This window comes from Saccostrea echinata, unplaced genomic scaffold (assembly GCF_033153115.1).
Source record: "Saccostrea echinata isolate AGI-Se365-2 ecotype Australia unplaced genomic scaffold, CSIRO_AGI_Sech_v1 ptg000002l, whole genome shotgun sequence".
Classification (NCBI taxonomy): domain Eukaryota; kingdom Metazoa; phylum Mollusca; class Bivalvia; order Ostreida; family Ostreidae; genus Saccostrea; species Saccostrea echinata.
The window spans coordinates 21,206,629-21,229,279 of NW_026889751.1; the positions used below are offsets into that span (position 1 = coordinate 21,206,629).

The 22,651-nt window shown below is 32.9% G+C and overlaps 1 protein-coding gene across 1 annotated transcript; it reads right to left on the reverse strand.

Moving 5' to 3' along the window:
- Positions 1–365: 365 nt before the first annotated feature.
- On the reverse strand, positions 366–22,402 carry LOC133178125 (mesenchyme-specific cell surface glycoprotein-like). Its single transcript, XM_061312882.1, has 16 exons — positions 22,331–22,402; positions 20,381–20,415; positions 20,150–20,267; positions 18,790–18,937; positions 18,463–18,569; positions 18,291–18,379; positions 10,982–11,208; positions 10,007–10,249; positions 8,084–8,276; positions 2,903–3,047; positions 2,706–2,820; positions 2,323–2,502; positions 1,821–1,889; positions 1,475–1,713; positions 832–1,040; positions 366–514 (listed from the first exon to the last, which is right to left on the reverse strand). Exons 1-16 carry the CDS (start codon positions 22,379–22,381, stop codon positions 403–405), a joined length of 2,280 nt encoding a protein of 759 aa, XP_061168866.1. The 5' UTR covers positions 22,382–22,402; the 3' UTR covers positions 366–402.
- Positions 22,403–22,651: the final 249 nt, after the last annotated feature.

A 22,651-nucleotide genomic window follows, 5' to 3' on the forward strand; every position in this document is an offset into this window, starting at 1 on the left:
CGGTCTTGGAATTCCTGAAAAGTACCTAGGATTAACGTCCAATTTATCACAGCTAGATTAGACACAGGTACCACAGGCGGAATGCATGAAAACGGTACTTCTTTAGACATGTACATGTTCTTTGTACTTGATGTATTTAAAATATTCTTAAATTGTATGTCCTCCAGATATATAAAGTTGTAGATTTAGTCATATTTCAAATTTTTTCCTGGTCAGGTGAAACTGTTTTCAAACGTTACATTGAGGATGAATTCAAAACATCTCCTAGAAACAGACAGAGGGACCGTGTGGAGGGACCATGTAAACATTCTCAATATATCTAAGGGTTCTTCTTTACTTCCTTTCAATCAAAGAACCACATGAGATTTGATAATTAATAAGAACTTTATAACGTGGCTTATTTTAATTTGTGTCTGGTACATCTGCAATATTATAAATAGAAAGTGACCCAGTGGCTCTTCCGATGACGTAAATATATGGGACTCCTGTAGCACTGTGTACAGCATCAACGAATCTGAAAAGCCAGAAAGATCATTAACTTAAAGTCTAAAGTAAAACATTATTTCAATTTTCTAATGACATTGTCAAAAGTAATTAAAATTAAATCTTTAAAATTTAATAATTTTTTCGTTCCTCCTCATATTAAAAACAGACGCAACCAAAACATTTTTGATACTTCAAGATTCTTCATGATTTGCAAATGAACCAAGTCAAAGGAGGAAAATGGTAAAAATTTGGCCAAATATCCTCTGTTTGCACTACTTAGTACTAACACCCCTTCTTAGGACTCTTATTTCCTAACTCAGTTTTCCACAATTAATAAACACCTACCCGATGTGAGATATCTGTTGATCTCCCGCGGTGTTCGTGTTGTAAAGATTGTTCCAAATGTCGTTCGTGCTTCCTTCACGGTGGGCACTCTCAAAGTTGGCGCTGACGCCTCTCATATTAAAGACATACAGGACTCCATTCCTAGAGCCCGTGACGAGAACCGGCGTGGTTCCTACTGTTCCTACGGCCAAAGCACTGGGCTCGGGGCCCTTCATCAAATAAAGATATTAATCTTTAACTGTTGATCTGAATTAATTCGAATTCCTTTATGAAATGTTCCATGAACGTTATAATTAAAACAGCCAGCACAACTGAAGAAATTAAATATACGAAATTAATATATAAGCGATAGGGTTTGGAGTGTTATATTGTTATGCGTATCGCTGTTGCTAAACGAAAAATGTTACAAAAAAGATTTTTCAAAGAAAAAAAATGCGGTTTTATTGTTTACTGTTTAGTATGAGCTGAGCTGAGATTTAGTTGTACATTTCATTTAATTTGAGTTGAGCTGTTGCACTGCTTCTAACAGAAACATTGGTCTTAAAGTAAGTTCAAGATGAACTATGTCTTGGGATCATATTATCCAAGGCCCTGAGCTGGACCTCAACTGTAAATTTTATATTTTTTTGTGAATATATCATACCATATCATCTGATCTCTCGTCAACCTGCTGGGTTGGAGACTGATTAGCATTTGAACAATCTCCATTAAAAGTACTAGGATACAACTGAGAGGCCCTCCTCTCCAAATCGTCCCCACTGTCAAACACGTGGGCCATGGTCGTAGAGTCCCACAAAGAAATTCCACGCCCACCAAACAGGAAAACGTCGCCGATTTTGTTAAAGATGTTGTATCCATCTTGATTGCTCATGAATGCCCTTCCTACAGTGAAATATAAATGCAAAATTAAACTGCATTACAGTATTGAAATTGCAGAATATGAACCCAGCAGTATAGAATTTAGATATCTTGATGTCATACTCACGTACCTAGTTGTTGATTGTCCTGTATTTGTTGTACTAGAGTAGGGTTCATTGTAGCGGTGTCCAAATCTCCATCTATAATGATGGTGATTATATAAAATATCATATTTAATCTTTACATCTTATTAAAAACCGGTAAAACGGTGTGTATTGTTTTCCTCTTCTGACTCAATACTGGGTAAGACTTCTTTCTGACTGAATACCGGTAAAACTGCCTGCAGTGTTAACTGATTAAACATCGGTTATCTGATTGAATACCGGTAACATTTCTACTCATGATATAATACCGTTAAGACGAAGTGCATTGTTTTCTAATTGTAATTTATAAATTACCATTAGAAAACAATGCACTTCGTCTTAACGGTATTAGGTGATGTGCAAAATAAAATTAATGAACTAGTCGATTTTTAAACTCACGTATTATACACATGTTGTTAGAACAAAACATGGAAAAATCACATTAGACCGTTTCCTTTTCTTTTAAGATAGGGTAGGGACAAAATCTTACCAGTATAGGCGACCCGAGCTCTTACGAAATCGTTGAAGGCATATCCGTGGTCTCTAACAGTATAAGACGTAGTTCTGCCTGTGTCGGCGGAAACCACGTAACCTTTGCCGTCTATCACACCAAATGCAAGTTTTCCAGGTTGGTAAAAGGAGTAGACGGTGTGATGGCGCATGTTAGCGGCTGCATTTAAAAAAAACATACTGATATACCTTTGGTATGCACATGAATGTATACAAACCTTAAAGTAACAGGTGATTTAATAAATCTTGGATTTCTTGTTGTTTTGAAAAACTAGTGGCATATTAATTGGTTATGACATTGATTTGAAAATTTCCAATAGAGACCAAACTACTCCAAGCAAGAAAACATATTTAATAACATACCGTCATTCATATCGCTAGCATCCATTGTATAGCTGGTCCAGTTCTTGGCCCCCAGAGAATAAAGTTCTATAATCCTCTGATTGAACATGTCAATCTTCAATATGGCGTTATTTCTCTAAAAAGAAGTTTAACAGTCTTTGAAAAATAAAGCCCTACTGAATTTCCGTAATATATTCTTATACTACTAATAATAATACCTGACATGAGACGAAAGCAAATCTGTCGTCATTGCTTATGGTAACTGATTCAGGCTCGAGATCCTGTGAGAAAGTGTTGATAATTCCTGCACTGTGATCTCCGCGGAAAACATATCGAACACCATTATTTATGTAATCTGTAACTCTGTAAAGAAATAAACAAACATATGGTATTTCATGTACCTTGGTTTAATATATAATTTTTATAAAAAGTTAATTTAATAACCCTTTCCAACCTTTTTTTTTAATCTAATTTGAATTAAATACATCTCGGGCACGTCCATCAGTCCGTTTGTTTTCAGAATACGTTAAGTTTGACACTGTAAACTTACTTTCATTGAGTCAAGTGCTGACTGACGTTTTTCATACTAATCGTTAGGCCATTATTTATACACTAAACTGTCTACTGATTTTTTTCTTTTTTTTCGATCATGATAAGGAGCACACGGGGATGTGACCGGTCGGCAGGGGATGAACCTGATCCCACCCCTCAGTTTTGAGGTCCGTGTTTGGTCTGCTCCAAATTTGTATTGTTTCATTGGACTTTCGAGAATGAATACTGATTGTTATCTTCATATTTCATCTGAAGTGTTAGTGTGCATTTGTAAAAATTATTTTTTTGGCTGAATCTCAAAATCCAAGGTCAATCTTGAAGTTGGGCTTATATAAAATGATTGTTTAAAGTCTTTAGTAAATATTGTTATTGTCCTATTTTTCATTGTCTAAATGTTGACTTCAGGTACTTGTTTGTCATATGTAATATATGGATATAACGAACAGTATTCAAGCTCAAAAGTCCATTAAACATTACGAAATAGGAGCAGAGCAAACATGGACCTCCAAAACATCAGAGGTGGGATCAGGTGCAATGGAGGAGTGAGCATCCCCTGCCGACCGGTCACACCCACCCTGTGCTCCTTGTCATGATCGGGAAATAACGGGAAAATCCGTCGACAATTCAGTGTGTAAATAATGGCCTAACAATTAGTATGAAAAACGTCAGTCAGCATTTGACTCAATGATCAATTGTATTTGCTGACAAGGCCATTGTATCGACCATAAAACTTACGAAATGATGACTTTAAACGAGACAGCTGATATTCTTGTTTCATCAACTTGTTTGTCAATAATTTACCTTTTTTTAGAAATTGTACATACGTAGAGCATGCTCTTGCGTATCGAATCAACTGAGAGATATAAACCCCGTATGCAGGTGATGAAGGTATATTGCTGCATAAGTAAGGGAAGCTGACGATTGAAAAGTTAAAGTCATCACTTTCATCATAAAGCTTGGTTGTTAGATTACCATTAAAGTCTTTTTCAAGTAATATATCCAAATATGAAACAGATGTGTCAGACTCTGTGGTATCTTTTATCTCAAGCTCATCGGGATATATCGTATCGACATAAGAATGGAAATAACCATTGTTAATTGACAATACGTCGTCGATATATCTAAATATCGAGTTGAAGGCCACAGCAGGTGTATTCTTCTCTTCACGTACAAGATTTTGGACAAATTCTGCTTCATATGAAGCATATATTTTACGACAAAATGAAAAAACTGGTTTCTTTTTCAGCTATTTACATTTTTATTGAAAACGAAATCAATCTTATTTAATCTTGCCTTAAATACCAATGCTTATTAGCATGAAATGAAATCGGAAGTGATCTATGATATCTATGATATTTTTTTTTTCATTTTACAGAACATTTCAGATAACTTTTCAACCAAACATGCTTTTGTGAACTAATTAAATCCATATTTTTGCAAATACAGATTGCTACTTAACAAAGATACAAACAAAAGGTCTGATAAATTTGTATACTTTATTATAAATTTTATTCTTGATTGATTTTTTTTTTCTAGTATTTGTCTAAGATCTAAGGATTTAAGATCCCTATATCTCAAAAATATTTTTGATACCGATAGGTCCTAAATGGGCTTCCGTATTTGTACACTAAGGTGGCTGGGAAACAATATACCGATTGAAACTCATCCTTAAACATTTACTGTGGAATGAAAGTCTTTGCAAAAGACATGCTTACAGTTTATAAAAAGACATATGGAAGAACCTACAGCGGAAATGGTACACAATTCCAAAATACTGTAAAATTTTTATTCATAGCAAACCTTAAGCAACATTTAGGCCGTTCTGCGTACACAAAACGTATTTTCGAATTTGTTATAATGAATTTTATTCGTTGTAATAATTTCCTTGAATTCCTTATAACGAATTTAATCTGTTATAACAAATTTATTGAATTCGTTATACCAAATTCAATAACTTGTTATTACGAATTAAATTCGTTATAACAAATTGGACAATTCGTTATATCGAATTCAAAAATATTTTTGTTAGGTCCTAAATATGCTTACGTGTACAAAATACATTGTGGTGAAGAAACTCTTTTTGTGCTTTTCAGGAGATACTGAAAGATGTAAGTACCATATGTGATTGTTGAGTACATGTATTTCCAAGAAAACGACTATTTAGCGGCATGTATTAACTCAAAAAGCACAAGAGAGTTTTTCAAACGAAATGTAGTTTCTACACTTTAGTCCTGATTAAAACCCAAATAAAAATGAGTAAAATAAAGAAGAGTCGGTCTTATTCATAAAATACCTACAACTTATAAATTAAAAAATATGTGAAAGACACTCTAGCAACACGGTGCTCAATTCCAAAAACGTTCCGTGAAAACTTATTTCATAAGGTGCCTTACTGCATTAAGGAGGTTATAAGGGGGAGCAACTAAGTACAATAACGTAAATTATCAGTCATGAATATAAAAAGAACATTCATAAAGTTGTAAAATTTATCATATCTTTTTTTTTCGTTTGTATAGATATTGCAACATAATTTACAAAAGCATATAAGGTTGAAACTTTTTTGAGCTGTTAGTACCTATAACAATTGAAGTTAATAGAAGAATTTAACTACAACTTGGGTAGAAAAACATGATTTTTTCCCAAATGCATATATACCTAATTTTTTTTAGATATTAAAATATACTTATTAATCTTTTTCGATTAGAAAATGCATAATTGTTTATTTACGTTTCCTGATAATGTAATTGAAATTTTCTAATTTTCCCTTTACAGTATGATTAACTATAGTGATGAACTTTGAAGAAATATCATTGGTTTATTCAAATTAGATTTATTTTGTGAATTCAGTGTCATTCTTGTGAGCATTTTCAATTACTTAAACTTTGATTTTTAGAACCTGAGTTTATACTGGGGGGGGGGGGGGGGTATATATTCGATATAATAATTTGTAATCTTAATCATTCTGAGAGAAAATTATTATTGAGAATGAACAAACTATAGAATCCATTTTCGGAAGAGGTCCTGATCATACCATGCATCAGCTTTGAAGCTCAGTGAACATTCGGACTATGGTCGAATCAAGTATACAAGAAGCTAGCTATTCCAGTGAAATTGAGTAAGTGAACGATTTACAAGTTTTGAGTGGAAAAGCCACAACGCAAACAACTATCAAACGAATGGAAAAGTAGGAAAATAATTACCACAAAATTAGTCATGAGTCTTGGATCAAAGAGAGAGAGAGAGAGAGAGATGAAAGGTCTATCACATTGTAAAGAAAGGGAAACATTAAAACCCAGAAAATTCCTTCTATTCCCTTTTTGGCAATTAAGAATGATCGATGATTTTTTTTATTAACAAACACGATATTAAACATCTTTTAAGTTCCATGACGCAGATAGAGAATATATAGTCTTTGCATAATCCATGGCCAAAATGTCCGCTTAAGTGTCTTTTTGAGGAATTTATACTGAATTATGGTTAAGACTGTTACATTTGGTATAATGTTAATATTTACAATTAATTTTAATTTGAATGTTTCTTTCCTCATTGTATTAAAATTCTGGAATAAAAATATACATGTTTAAATTCTTTTGCATGACCCTCCTACAGATATTTTAGATTTCTCAAATTCCCTAGCGAAAGCGCATTCAACCATTATTTAGTCTTAAACAAAAAAAGGAAATGTTCTTACTATGGAAAAGTCATGAAGTCGTAAGCTCAATGCTACTCAATGCGTCAAACACGTTACAGAAAACTTCTCTACAATCAATAATTTTTCTTTAGTCTTCGTCACATGTCAATTAACTTATTTATAAATATACCGGTATTCATGTGTGTAAAATGTCCACATAACAGGGCATTAGACATTGCATGTTTTGTGTCTCATGTGTAAAGGTCAATTTAATCCCCAAACTACCTTTCTATTGTATCCACTTATCAAAATCTAAAAAAAAAAAAAAAAAGGAATAGCGTGAAACTTCACAGAATCTAAGCAGCTGCTCTTGTTTACTTGTTTTAAACTTAATTTGATGCCATATGAGAAGTTTAAAAGATGTTTAATATTATTTCGTTATCTCGGAATGATATTCATTTCATGTATTTATTTAAAATAACAAATTAGTTAATAGGACAAATATTTTTGGTGAAATGTTTATAGGATAAAAAATTAATTATTAATCTCGACTTTCAGGAAAGAATGCAATGACGTGAACCTCAGTTCTTGACGTAGCATGCACCAATGAAACTCAATGAAATTTACCCAACTTTTACAAATGCTAAAATTACATGTTCTAAGCCCAGAACATCAGCATACATCACTTTAAGAAAAAAAAGTGTATAAGCACTGGCTACTGACAATCCAAACAAATTGAAATTGAAGAAACATGAGTGGTGGAGGGAATGGAGTCTGCCATTTATTATGAGGATATTATTGCCATTACTGGTTTTACTTAAATATTAAATAAGTACAAATTCTAAATCCTCATACAGTTATTTAGATGTTGGAATATTCTGTTCTATGAAAATCTGTAAATGTTTCAGAACAGGAAAAGTAGCTTTAAAAGAGAATGTGTGCAATGCTTCTCTTTTTGTTTCAGAGTATTCAGAATGAAGTAAGATTGAACTATTAAGAAAATTGCCAGTATACACAGCTAAAAATAGGTAACCCACAGAAGCTGTCGTATGTTCTTTGCTTTGAACAAAAGAATTAATTTTTTGTTGTTGAAAAATTAAATCTCCTCAACTACTTTTTTTAACAGAGACAATGGATGTTTTCAAGAGAAAAGAAAACTTATTGTTTATTTTAGTTTATACATGTTTTAGATAAAATAAATAATTTATACATGTACCTGCCATTAAGCTGAGTAAAATCCATGTTAACCTCCACGGGGAATCCCTGATCATTTCTGATGATGATGGTCACCGAACCCTCGGGATCCGACAGAGTGCTTGATATGGGGTTAATGGAAACAGAACCCGCATTGGCTACAACCAGTCTTGTACAATCGCTAGTGTGCACAATATCTCTGGGATTTACTCCAACTGGTCAGAAATGTCAAACAAAAAATTTATTTCTGATCACTGCTAAAGTAGTTTTCTTTCTTAGCTAAAGTTACGGTTATTTTTAAAATTACAAAATTTATCTTCAGATCTCATGAATAAAAAGACAATCGAGTTAAAATTAGTTTTCAAGGTGACCTTTTCAGTACTATCCACAGATGGGTGCAAAACATTAGGAACAAGATGTGTTTGTGAAACACTGATTCCCCCGTATGGCAGCTTATGGCGAAGGTTAAAGTTTCTCAAATGCAAGTCAAAATCCAGGACAAAAGATAAAAAATGTTAAATTTGAAAGCCCTAGCACCAACCATTCAAAAGTTATGGCCAAGGTTAAAGTTTTCGAAAGTAGGTCAAACTCCTATGTCAAGGTCAAAGGGTCAAAGTGGTTGGTATCCAAAGAGAGGTCTTGTCACAAGGATTACATGTGTGAAGAATGAAAGCCCAAGCACCAGCCATTCAAAAATTATGGCCAAGGTTAAAGTTTTCAAAAGTAGGTCAAACTCCTATGTCAAGGTCAAAGGGTCAAAGTGGTTGGTATTCAAAGGAAGGTGATGTCACAAGGATTACACATGTGAAGTATGAAAGCCCTAGCATCAAACATTCAAAAGTTATGGCCAAGGTTAAAGTTTTTCAAAAGTAGGTCAAACTCCAAGGTCAAAAGGTCAAAGTGGTTGGTATCCAAAGGAAGACCTTGTAACAAAGAATACACATGTGAAGTTTGAAACCCCAAGCAGCAACTGTTCAGAAGTTATGGCCAAGGTTAAAGTCTCATAAAATTTTTGCAAAAGTGGGTCAAACTCCAAGGTCAAGGTCAAAAGGTCAAATATGATGGTACCCAAAGAAAGGTCTTGTCACAAGGAATACACATGTAAAATATGAAAGTCATAGCTCCAGCCAATCAAAAATTATGGGCAAGGTTAAAGTTGACAACAGACAGACAAACAGACAAACAGATAAACAGACAAACAGACAGACAGGACAAAAACAATATGCCCCCGGGATCTTTCGATCCGGGGGCATAAAAATCCATTCTCGTATGAAAACGATTCAAAAGACGATTTAAAACATGGTCGTTTCCTCGTCTAAACGATGTTAAGTGTCAATGTTCGAGGTCTTTCAATGATAAATATTCGAGATATTTTTTTCTTCATCAACATGCTTGTATAATGCAGGAATCTTGAAATGCTTATCGAAATTAGTGATGAACTTGAGAAGGATTTTTAAACAGCATGATCCATTTTTTTGCATTAAATCACGTCACAAAAATGCCAAATTACGAAGCATGTTACTTTAGATATTGCTACTATTAACCTTTGACTCATTAAATAATTAGAACCTTTTGGTATGAAGTTTAATTATCAAATATTGCACATCTTAAAATTATAGAGAAAATTCAAACTGTGGAATTTACGATAAAAAGAATACTAAGTTGTTTAAGGTCATAAACAACTTAAACAACCCACTTAACTACTATAAAAACTAAAGAAACACATAAGTGTTTTATTCCTCTGCACTCTAGAAAGATTTCGACTTTCTCATACTCTCACTGTTTTTACACTTATTGGGATTTCAACTTTACCAACACTCACTTACTTTACACTTCATTTTGATTTCAACTTTTCCTACACTCTCCTTTTGCTTTCAACTTTTCCTACACTATCACTTTCTCTACACTTCATTTGCATTTCAACTTTACTAACACTCTCACTCACCTGTTATTCTTCCAATTCTAGTAAAAACTCGGTCAGCTCTATTATAGGGAGTAAAGAGCTCCACGTGACCCTCAGACACGGGATCCGCAGCAGCTAAGGAAACGGCAATGGTGTCTGAGCATGCGTCTACTGCTGTGATCATACCATCCACGCTGTTATCGAACACGTGCGTCATCAAGATGGATGGACTGGCAGGATTGTTCATATCAATGATGTGGAGGTATTTTTCTGAGGATCTTGCAGCTGTTCAAAAAGGTCATAAATATAGGATATCCCATGTTTTGTGGTTGGACATGATATTTTTTATCCAATGAGTTGAGTGTTTTTATCTCCGAGCCTTGGCGAGAGAATAAAAACACACAACGAGTGGGATAAAAATAATCATATCTAACCAGTAACCACAAATAATGGCAGATTCTTTTTATCACATGTTTCAGATATAGCTATTTCATATTTTAAACTGATTTATATAAAAAAATACAAATCCACAATATATCACACGATCAAATTCACGCAAAAACCATTGTGATGTCACAGCCATGGATATGAAAACATAATACTATATCTTATGAGCTATATCCAATGTATAAAGGAGTAAACATGTGATAAAAATGTTTACAGATACCACCATGATTTGTTATTCAATTTATGTCATAAAAATAACCCTTTCACGTGATTTAATTGGGGAATAAGAAGGTAATAAGACGTAAATTGCTTGTGCCTCGATTATCACTTTTCTCAAAACGTAATTGCAAATCCGTTTTATTACCGAAAGTCAAACATTCCATATAGAAAGATGGAATGAATTCAATTTGACACAAAGACACCGGAATGTGACTTTCGGTTACAAATTAAACAGTCTTTAATAGCCCTTGTGGTTGCAAAGCATACACGAATATTTTAATTATTAAACAATTTTCATCAAATCCTCATCGATATATAAATGATAAATCGATATCAATCAAAGAAACTTACAAGCAACATATAGAATTTTATCTACAGTGTGGTAAGCAGCCTTATGGGCAGCATTTTGAAAAAGCCCGTATCTTGGATTGGTTGGATCTCCGTTAACGTATTGGTAAGGAAATCTTAAGTATGCCTGTCTGGAAAGCTGTAACCTGGCTTCGGTGTATGTGAAGATGGCAGCCAGCAAGATGATCGCGAGTCTCATCGTAAATTCTACAAGATATATATAAAAATAGCTCAAAATAGATTTTTAAAAATTAAAATAAAAGAGAAACTTGTGATTTGAGGGTTGGTTTCAGGGTTATACTGGTATTTACTACTAGGATTCATATCTGACTAGAAAGAGTTCTATCACTTAATTATAAAATATTCACAAATAAATATTAGGTTCCATATTTAGGTATTTGCATTTTTTTTATTTGTAAAAAAAACTACTTGTCTAACCCTAGTTAATGTCCAAAAAAAGTACCTGTCCCATTCATTATATTTTGCACCTTTTCTACCCTGGTGATACAATTTATCCAGGCCCTACTGTGAAATAGGAAAATCCGGATTGAATGTAGACTTGTATATAACTTGAAACAACTTTTTGAAAAAAAGATTACAATTTTTTGCAGCTTGACATAATTCGTGTTCAAAGTTGGCAGAGCTCAAGTCGACGTTTTATAGTCCAACCGGAAATGGTCAAATCATTAAGCAGTGTTCGATTTCTTTTCCTATATACGTCTTACACTGCCTAAATCTGTATCTAATTTTATGTAGCATTTATTGTTGATTTTTTTCAAGTTATGTCATACATGGTATGAAAGAGAAGTCAAAAAAATAGATATTTATGTGATTAAATTCTTTTAATTTGAAATTTTATTTTGCGCATTTTTAAAAACGAGCCATTTCTGACCAAGAATACAGAAATGCTTAATTTGGGGTTAGAAGTAGCAATTTATAATTTGATTTGAGAGAAAGAAAAGGTTTGGAATATTTATTTTCAATCCTTATTTCAAGAATATTTATTATTATACAACATATGGTAAGCTCATTTCAAAAACAATAGTTTTCATGTTTTGAATATATTTCTAAATAGTTTCCCTTTATCTGCAAAGAGTCTTTGTTTCATGAAGACAAACAATCAATCCCTTCTTACATTTTTCTACTGAAATCTTTTCTTTTAGTCATAGGTGAGAGTACAGTTTGATAATCTTATTAGGAAAATCTTTGTTGAATGGAAATAGATTATAAGTATATATGCACTTACTCATTGTTCCAATTTACATTATCAACTTGTACTCTCTTTACGTTTCTATTTCAAGCTCATTTTTCGGAAACGATCCTATTCAAAAACATGAAACTAATTTATTTTTCTCTACGATATACAAATTCAGTTAAACAAAAATGTTTTGAAATTTCATATACTTTGCAATAAGACTACTGAAATTGTAATTTTTTCGCCAATAAACCATTAAAAAATTAGAAATATAGAAAGAATTAAAACTTTTCCAAAAACATCTGCATCAGAACGTGACTTTTCAGACATCATAGGAAACTGCTTCTTCAATGAAAATGGAACTCAAAAATTTTTATATCTTCTGATTGGTCATCTACAAAATTAATAAAAAAGCATTCCATATCTACACACAAGTTCTCTGAAGTTGATATCAAATAGATGCTGGAATAATTCCTCATTGACAATATTTATGTAGTCTTTGGAGATGGGTACTACGTGTCCTTTTTTATTAGCCGACCTACTTTTATATTCTTAGGAAGCATAATTTGATCATGATATGAAGAAATCTCTTGTTGTGGCTTTCAATTTAACCTTTCCATAGATCGACATGAAAAAGGTGAAGATAACGAACAGTGATCGATCTCAAAAAACCTATAAACAATACAAATATGTGAAAACTGACCATTGGAAATTCTAGAGGTAGGTACAGGTACCTAGGAGGAGTAATTTTAGCATCCCCTGTCTTTCGGTCGAACCCGTCTTGAGCCCGATGTATTGATCAGGTAGACGGAATATTCCGCAGTCAAATGTAATATAAAAATAAAGGCCTCAAAATTGGTATAAAATATGGCAGTCAAAATACATCTCAATGATAGGTTATATTATTTTGCTAACAATGTCATTATAACGACCACAGGAATGCTGTCTTTGAATGAAGTTATTGAAATCCTTGTAACATCAATTGTTCTGTCAGTATCCTGCCTTGGTTTAAAAATTACTCAGAGCATGCGCTTGAGCATCGAATAAATTATTATTAAAACATCATATGCAGGTGATAGCAAAATATTGTCACCGAGCAAAATTAACATTTTAAAATTAAAATAACTTTTTAATATGTTATGCTAAATTTGGACATTTATCTGTGAAATTCTTTATCTGTTTTTACTATGTGCTTATTTCTAATTAATTGTGTCTTATTTATCTCATTTCCTTTGAAACAGGATTAAGACATTCCAATTGACACTCAGTGACTCTGTCAAAAGAATTGATACCCATTATAGCTGTAAATGCCTTAGGACCTGTTAATCCCGTATCAATGATTTTGTTTATATAATTATTTAGTAATTTCTTTCATGTCCATTCCAAGAAAGATGTACATCTGTTTATCAATTAACTCAGTTAGTGTCAGACTTAAATTATTGTTTACTCTCAATATTACAAAAAGCTATGTCCATCATACTTTCTTCAGTTTGGAGGCCCGATGCTCTACCGGCCACATCCAACTCGGTTAAGACTTAGTTTTGACTCAACAACGGATATAGTCCAGGAATTTGTTTTATAACTTATAACCAAATTCTACCTGGTTATAATATTACTACATAAATAAAGAAAGTTGACAATGGAAAAGCTGAAAAGCTGAAGTCATCTGGTCTGTCCTACAGTTTAGTTTTTAGGTGGCTCTTATTGTCTATATCCAATAAAACATACAAATATGAAACAGATTAGGCAGACCCTATTGCGTCTTTAATTTCAATTTCACTGGGATATATTGAGTCGACATTTGAATGGAATTTTCTCCAACAGCAATTAATAGTTTTGTAAGGCGTAAAGACGGGGGCTCGGTAGAACACTTGCTGGACCCGGCAATGTATCTTCGTTTGTAGTGTGTATAAGTATTATTTCCAGATGAAGAGTTAAAACCAGGTTATTCTAAAATACAGTTATAATAATGAGCCATAGATGATATTGTTCCAAGCCTTGTCTGCTGGAACCATAATATATTTTAATTTAGTCTTTCTAATTCTTTTATCATCTCCAATTTAGTGAGAACAAAGTTTTATCAATTAGCAATAAATATTTTCATTTATATGTCTACTCAATATATCCCCATGAACTACACTACTGCTACAAATAAAGACACCACAGAGTCTGCAATATCTGCTATACTTGCAATATTCTACTGAATAGACGTTAATGGCCAACTAACATCTAAACTATATGACAAACGGAGTAACTTCAATTTTTCCATTGTCAACTTTTTCCTGTCTATGTAGTTCTATTCCACAATCTCCAGCATATAGTGTTTATGTCTCAAAATTGATTCTATATTACAGAGCATAATCTCGGTACATTTATTTTTTTTTTTTTGAATAGAGGCAGGCTAATGACAGATAAGTTGATGTTACAGGGTTTTCAACTGTCTCGGTTAAACTCAGCATTTTGCAAATTCTATGCTTGTTATAATGATTTTGTTTGCAAATACATGTACAATTGTTGCGTTGTAACTTTACTGTATTGTTGACCATTGTTTTATACCATTTTGACTAAGGTTTACCTTATCTATATAGAGGGCTCGTGGCCGGTGTGACCGATTGACATGAGATGCTTACTCCTCTTAGGTACCTGATCCCACCACCTCTGGTGTTTCCAGAGGTCGATCTTTGTTTTTGTTCTGTTTACGAATTGTATTCTTCAATGAGTTTATGAAATTGATGACTGTTCGTTATCTTCACTTTCAACTTTTCATAAGATATATCATATAAAATGTAATACTTCCTTGAATTCTAATAAAAGTTCAATACATGTAATTTTGAAGAATTAAATAGCTTCAGAGCAATTCTACATTTCGAACAAAATAAATAAATTGCACAGGAAAAGGAATTACATCTGTGAACAACTTTATTTATGTATATATATCATTACAATAAATAAATTCAAATTGTCAACAAATACTTTTTCAAAAGGTAATTCAATTAAAGTTGAAAATAAGATATGCTAGAATCACATTTTACATTGCAAGTTTTGACTGTATTACTATAGTGTATATATTTTTAAAAGTGTCTTGTTACTCGTTCCTATTTATTTCCGGTTGTAGTAATAAAAATACATGAAGAAAATTTCAATTCATGAAAGTAATCTACTTTATTTTCCAACACGTTTTGTTTTCCTTTCTGCTTTGAGTAGGACAAAGCATGCTTAAAACTCTTAATAATTTTTTTTTTATTAATAATAAGCACGTTTATTACACAAGTTAGTCTGCATAAGCTGCTCATTCACAGTAGGCAAAAAAATCAATTTACATTGTAATTTTTACAGATTTTAAGGGAACTGTACATATTCTAAAGCACATGCTTATAAATGGAACTTTTCCAATTATACTTTTAGCATTGGCAAGCTTAACGCAAGCATAAAGGAAAGTAAATACAAGAAATTAGGCAGTCTATACTCTATAGTCTATACATGACTTGTGTGCATGTCATATCCAATAGAAAACAGTAAAACTAACACAAAAAAAGTTGTGATTATTTGCCGTTCTCAGATTGTGGACACTTAAGCACTTTTATAACTAATATGGCAAGAAACTTGCCGCATGTAAACGACTGCCTCTAAATGTACTCTTTTTAGTGTCTGGGTAATACGAAAGAGAAATTCTGGGAAGATTTTTTTTTTGTAGAAAACTATTTTTCGGCCCCTAGTTGACCTGGATGTAATTTTTTTTTTAAACAGGAATAACCACTTTACTCAAAAAGATAATTTGGCTACTGTGTAAAATTCAAAAAGAGTTCTGGGAACATGTAGTTTTGAAGAAAAGATCTCTTTTCGGCCCCCAAATTGACCTCATGGATGAAAAAGAAAATTCCGAAATCCTTTTAGATGTCCCCGGTACATGAACAATCATTGATTTAATTAGCTCCGAGGGGAGTTCAGGGAAATGTGGTTTTTGAAGAAAAGAGTGGATATTTAGCCCCAATTTGGCGTCCCCGAAGAAAATGAATATACTTAAACCTTATTGCTAGACTTACTGCACATCTACGTGACACCACAAATAATATTCCAAAAGATTATCTATTGCGTAAAATGTAAGAGAAGTTCAAGGAACTAGGTTTTTAAAGAAAAACGCCACTTCTCAACGCCTAATTGGCCTGCTGGATGGAAATGAAAATTTTGAAACCTACTGCACACCACCAATCAAATTCCAAAACATGAATTGTCTGCGCCTCAAGGAAGAGTTTGAAAAAGTAGATAGTGTGACAGACGGGCGGACGTGGAGAACAATATTCTTTAGAAAAATGCAATTGCATCTTCTGTTACTGCATAGTTCGGTGGTCTGTCCTAGAACTTGGACAACTAGTATTTGAGAAGTGGTCGTCAACCAGTAGTTTTAACCTTCAGAAAGAATATATTAAAGATTTTTTTTCCAAGATGTCCTGAATAGAATAAAATTGTGGTGGCGAGTAAAGGTCCCTTAAATGAAAACTGATTCTTTAGAATCACAAATTGAAACTCAGTGCAATATGTACTCACTGTTCTTAAAAATGAAGAATATGTCACCGTCGATCCCTACCTGTGCTTGATTCACGATAAACGTTAGTATATATGCTACGGGGTCGAAGGTCATACAGCTGCGCATTTTCAGTCATTTTCATACGTTTGTTAGTCTTATCAACAGACTGAAGACAATGTGATATTAACTTATATATTTTTTATTTTACACACAAAACAAACTAATGAGAAAAATTAAAATCAGCGATTGGTTTAGTGGCACAAGAGGTCATTGGAAATCACAACAAAAACTTACTGGCAAAATTTCAGAGCCCTTCTCGATGTATGTATAATATATTTGTATTAAAATACTTTGAAACTATATAAAATGCTTTAAAATAATCGTCATTATTTAAATATAAGATATGCGTAACTCCTCTAGACTTAAAGTTTCGTCATTGAAGCTAAGGATTTGGATATTTGTTCAAAGCGGTGTTTAGGTTTGGTGGAGGATAAATAAGGTACTTTGTACAATGGTCAATTTTCTTACAATTTTTTTAAGTCTTTTAAATTTCATGGGCCATAATACTGCTAACAATTTATTTTTAGCGAAGGTGACAAGACATGGAATGAGCTAAGTAGCTTGTATTAATACTGTACATGTATATTGTAATGAGGATATGAAAAACACCATTTCTATGATAATATCTCACAAATGTACAGAAATGAACTGGCAGATAGGAAATAAACGTATAAAAAAAAAAAAACCAGGAAGATATTGAATATTTACGTATATTTTTTAAAACATTGTGGTCACTAATGAATAGATTGAAGTATTTTAAATTTAAAACAATAGATATGTATGTAGTTTTTATTCTCATGTGTATATGATGGTGATAGAATTAACAGAGAGGCATTTATTATAGGTACCAAAATTATTAAGATTACAAAAAACAAACCAGAAAAGAAGCAGTTTTTGTTATTTTTCACAGACTTCGGTATATGAATTAAATATTAATAACAAATGACACTAACTTTTAAAGTATAATATGTGGTAAACAAAGAATTAACCAATTTGACATGTACTTCACAGGAAAAAAAATATTAATTTTTATATATTGCAAGGGTTTTTTTTTTTTTTTTTTTTTACATTTTTCATAAACGTTGATTTTATAACAAAATCATACAATTAAAAAAAATTACTTGCAAAGATAACAAATACACAATCTATTAAATTCCTCCCAAAAAAGACTTTGTTCACACGTTCTTTGTACGTGTTCGATTATGAACTTAGTAGAAATAATTAGTCTATGCCTGGCAGTCTTGTTCCTTTCTATTCAGTTGCAACAAATTGGCTCGACGTGAACAACGAGAATGAGTATCGTTTTTCAATGTTCCTCATATTCGAATATGAAATGTCCTGAAACAAGAAGTTCCAAAATGACACGTAAAAATATAAATTTAATTCTTTATTTCAATGTTTCAAAGGCCACATTAAGTTTCCTTTCACATGAAATACAATTCAGAGGTAGTTCAATTCCAATGATCTTTTAAGTAATAATAAAATTTTAAGTATGTACATGAAGGTCATAATTATATGCTATTTACACTTACGTCATAAAATCAGGTGATCTTGAGATGACGTGTTCGAACTCAATGTAGGACAATTTCCCGTCATCGTCTAGATCTGTTTCTTCTAACACCTGTGGGAAAAAGTCAAGCTTTCATGTAGTACTGAAGAAAAATGTAGAATATTCTGCCACATGGTGTTACGCATTATTGATACCTTTTCGACAACAAAGTCCAATTCCTCTTCGGATAGTTCGTTCCTGGTCAAACACTTTAACGTGGATTGTAAATCTTCTTTTCCGAGATAGTTGTCGCCGTCGAAATCTGTAAAAAGCAGTGCTTTGTTAAATGTCTTGCGATAAATGAATATACAAAGCATGCTCATATGATTAAAATATGCATAAAGACCGAACTTTAATTATAAAACATTGTTGTTTGAAAATAAAACCTTTATCTTCGCCTCAATTCTATAGAAAATTTACTATGTATATATATGTGAAAGTCGTCCACTGACATGACGTGCTTGATAACGGTATGTACTTACCATAGATTTTAAATGCATACACTGCTTTGAGTTCCCTTGGTGCTACCTCGCTTAACACGGAGAACAGATCCAGAAAATCTTCGAATGATAAATCTCCGCTCCCGTCCTCCGAGAACACCTGGCAGATACGCCGACAGAAAGGGTTTTCCTGCATATAAATATTAATCATAGAAAAAGAAATATAGAAGTTAAACCTAGTTGAACATTCTTTTGTTTAAGTGCAAAGATGTTAGCTCATTTGTAGCAAGTTTATTTTTTAAAACTTTGATACTGATCGAAATTTTTTATCAATGTTTAGATCTTTATTATACCCCCACTTGTGTGTGTGTGTGTGGGGGGGGGGGGGGGGTGGAGGGGGTATATAGTGATGGGGTATCCGTCCGTACTTCCGTCTTGGGGATTTTCCTTATCCGCAACTCCTTCTGTACCACTAAATAAAAATCAATGAGACTTTCACAGAATTTTTACTACATAGTGCAATTGTGACTTCCTATTTTATGTTTTGATTAGATATTTGGGTTTCCCATACCAAAACATGGACACTGCAATCTTTCTATGATACTGGGGGTACCCACCTATTATTCGCAACTCCTCCTGCTCCACTGAATACAATTTAAGATAACTTTCACCAAATATTTATGACATAGTGTATCTCCTATTTTTCGTTTCCATCGACAGATATTTGGGGTTTCCCATAGCAAAACACGGACACTGTCATTCTCTCTATAATATTGGGGGCACCCATCTCTTATCCTGAACTGCTCCTATACCACTGAATAAAATTTACTCAGACTTTCACAGAATCTTTGTTACATAGTGTCATTGTGCAACTCCTTCTTTATGTTCTGATCATACAGTTATTTGGGATTTCCAACAGCAAAATATGGACTCTGCCATTATACTCATATAAGAGCGGGAAAGGGGGAAGAAAGAGGGGGGGGGTATTATTTAGTGAGCTCAGTGCTCAAAGTACCTCTAGTTTGTCGTTATGTTTTTTTTATTTTAAAAGCACTTAGTATATCCATGCTTAAAGAGGAAATAAATAAATTCAAGTAGGTCCAATTCTTATTTTATGTTGCGGACACTGGATTTAACTTTTCTTGATTCTTAGCAAAATGAATTAATTCTTGGGCTCAGATTTATGTTGATTACGTTAGATTTAACTTTTCTTGATTTTCAGAATAATAATTACTAGTGAAAAAGCTCACGTCAGACAAGCTTTTTAGGAGAACTAACACTCGTAAACATATACAGATGTAACAAAGACGTCATACCTTTATCTATAGGAGCATTCATCATCAGAATGAAATTGAAAGACGTGTTGTATCGTAAAGATTTTCATCCCTTTTTAGTTTTTTACCTTTAGTTCTGTCATCATTTGAATTTGTTGAAATGGTAGTCGAATCCTGCTTGTGTCAACATTAGACATTACTTTGGGGACGGCGTTTGGAGCAAGATCCCGGAAGCGACTAAATATCCTAAAGAAAAGAATTTCTCTTGTTTTCAAAGAGAACTTGCTATAAAAGTACGGTTTTAAATCATTATTTCATTATTAAAGAAGTTTCTTATCATAACACACACATGTACAAACCTTAAAATTTCTTTTTTCGTGAAAAAGGTACAGTCCTAGATGAAAAAAAAACTACACTATCACTGTTAAATACAAGAAATAAGCGGCTATAAAAAGGAAGAAAATTCTGTAAATCTATTCATCAGTCATGGAGTATGTGAAAAGGCACAACTTAAGAAGATCCTGTAGATAAACAACATATACATATATAATAAGTCTGGTCACAGACCAGGTGGACAAGGATAGCATACAGCTGTTTTTCCAAAAGCAAAAAATTGACGGTTATCAAAGAGAACTATGCCTGTCTCTTTGAGGGGAACAGTCTGGACCAAAAGGTGGAACGAAATGTGAAAATAACAAACAGTGATCATGCCCAAGCCCATTTAAACAATACAAATTGTGAGCAGAGCCAGTACGGGCCTCTGAAATCAAAGGTAGGATCAGGTGCCACGGAAGAGTAAGCATCCCCCGTCGTCGTATGCCCCTTTTCATGATCGGATAAACGGGAAAATCTGTGGACAATTCAGTGTGTAAATAATGGCCCAACAATTTGTATGAAAGACGTCATGCAGTCAACATTCGACTTAACGACAGATTATATTCACACAAGGCCATTGTATCGAACACAGAATTAGCCAAATGCTGACTTTAAAGGAGATTGTTAAAATCTTTGTTTAATTTACTTATTTGTTAAAAGCCTGTCTCGTTTTAGAAGATGTTTCTACTATCACGATGAAAATTTTACTGTTATAAGAGATTTTTCTAGTTTCTAAAATTAAGTTACTGTTTTGTGTTTTTTGAACAACTCTCTCTAAATTCTGGAGCTTTTCAAATCATTTTCTTTATTGAATTTACGACTCTTAATCTTTATTGAATTAAAACATCGGCGATTTCAGATAATCCAAGCCAATTGGGTTTAACACCTGTCATCGTTTGATATTGCTAAATTATCTTTAGGCAAAATAGCATCAAAAGGACGATAATCTGGCCCTCAATTATTTTAAGGGTTTACTCAAGTGTCAAAACCTTTATCTATTTGTCTCCAAATGTCATTTTTACACATGTCATTCTATAATTGTTATATATACTGTTGAATTTGTTTTGGATGATCAGTCGGAATCGGACATGTAAATCTATGTGTAGGTGATAATGATGTAGCACTAGTGTTACATAAATAAGGGAAGTTGACGATAGAAAAGTTGAAGTCATCACGTTTATCATAAAGTTTAGCTGTTAGTTTAACTGCCACCAATGTTTTTGTAGTAAAATATACAAATATGAAAAAGGTGTGTCAGACACTGTGGTATCTTTTGTTTCGAGTTCAAAGGGAGATATCTCGTCAACATAGGATAATTGATAAAATATCGTCGATATATTTTAATATCGAATTTAAGGCCATAGCAAAAGACTTCTTCTTTTCATTAATAAGATTTTGGATAAACTCTGCTTTATATGAATTCAAATTCATGTCTGCTGATAAGGGGGCACAATTAGAACCCATTGGAATTCCAAAAGATTGTTTGAAGACTTGGTCAAAGACTACATAGATGTTTTCAATGAGAAAATCGAGCATCACTTGTGTGTAGAATCAGAATGTTTTGTAACAAAATAAGTTTGCAGATGACCAAAGACAAGATATGCATATTTACGAGTTCCATTTTTATTGAAGAAGCAGCTCTCTATGATATCAAAAAGCTGGTCTCTAATTTATCGTGGAAAATGGTTGAATAAAGAAGTGAAAAGTTGTACATTTTGATGCTATATGATTTTGGTAAAATTTTGTGATTTCAAATTTTCTAAAAGTTCTTGGGAGTTTTTAAGTATCGCTACTTCTCGAATATGTTGTTGTACATTTACTTCAGTAGATGAGACTTAGAGACGTTTTGAATAAATCAACAGTGCCCCAATTCCATTGACTATAAAACCCATAATAAATTTAGATTTAAAGTCTTCATTAAATGACGCGCTTACCTGATATGCCTCTATTTGCTCATCAGTAAACACTCCGACTTTGTTTCCCATTTTAGATCCTCTGATATGTTTATGATTAGGGAACTTTGATCTTTTTATCTAAGGTATCTTCTGCTACTTTCACTTTGTTTAATCAGAATATCGAGCCCGAAGTTATATTTCACCCTGAAACTAAGATTATCTTTATCATACCCCAAGAACATAACCTGAGAATAGACTAAAAGTCAAAATTCCAAATTTATATAACTTTTGAAGTAATCAAGAAAATTAAACCGAATTTTCATTGTGTGATTGTATTTTAATATTTTACAAACACGCAAG

Coding starts and splice junctions, on each gene's coding strand:
- LOC133178125 (XM_061312882.1), bottom strand. CDS start 22,381: ATGGGAAACAAAGTCGGAGTGTTTACTGATGAGCAAATAGAGGCATAT. Junction 18,380..18,462: donor TGGACTTTGTTGTCGAAAAG/GTATCAATAATG, acceptor TTTTTCCCACAG/GTGTTAGAAGAAACAGATCT. Junction 10,250..10,981: donor TAAAATTCTATATGTTGCTT/GTAAGTTTCTTT, acceptor CTTTTTGAACAG/CTGCAAGATCCTCAGAAAAA.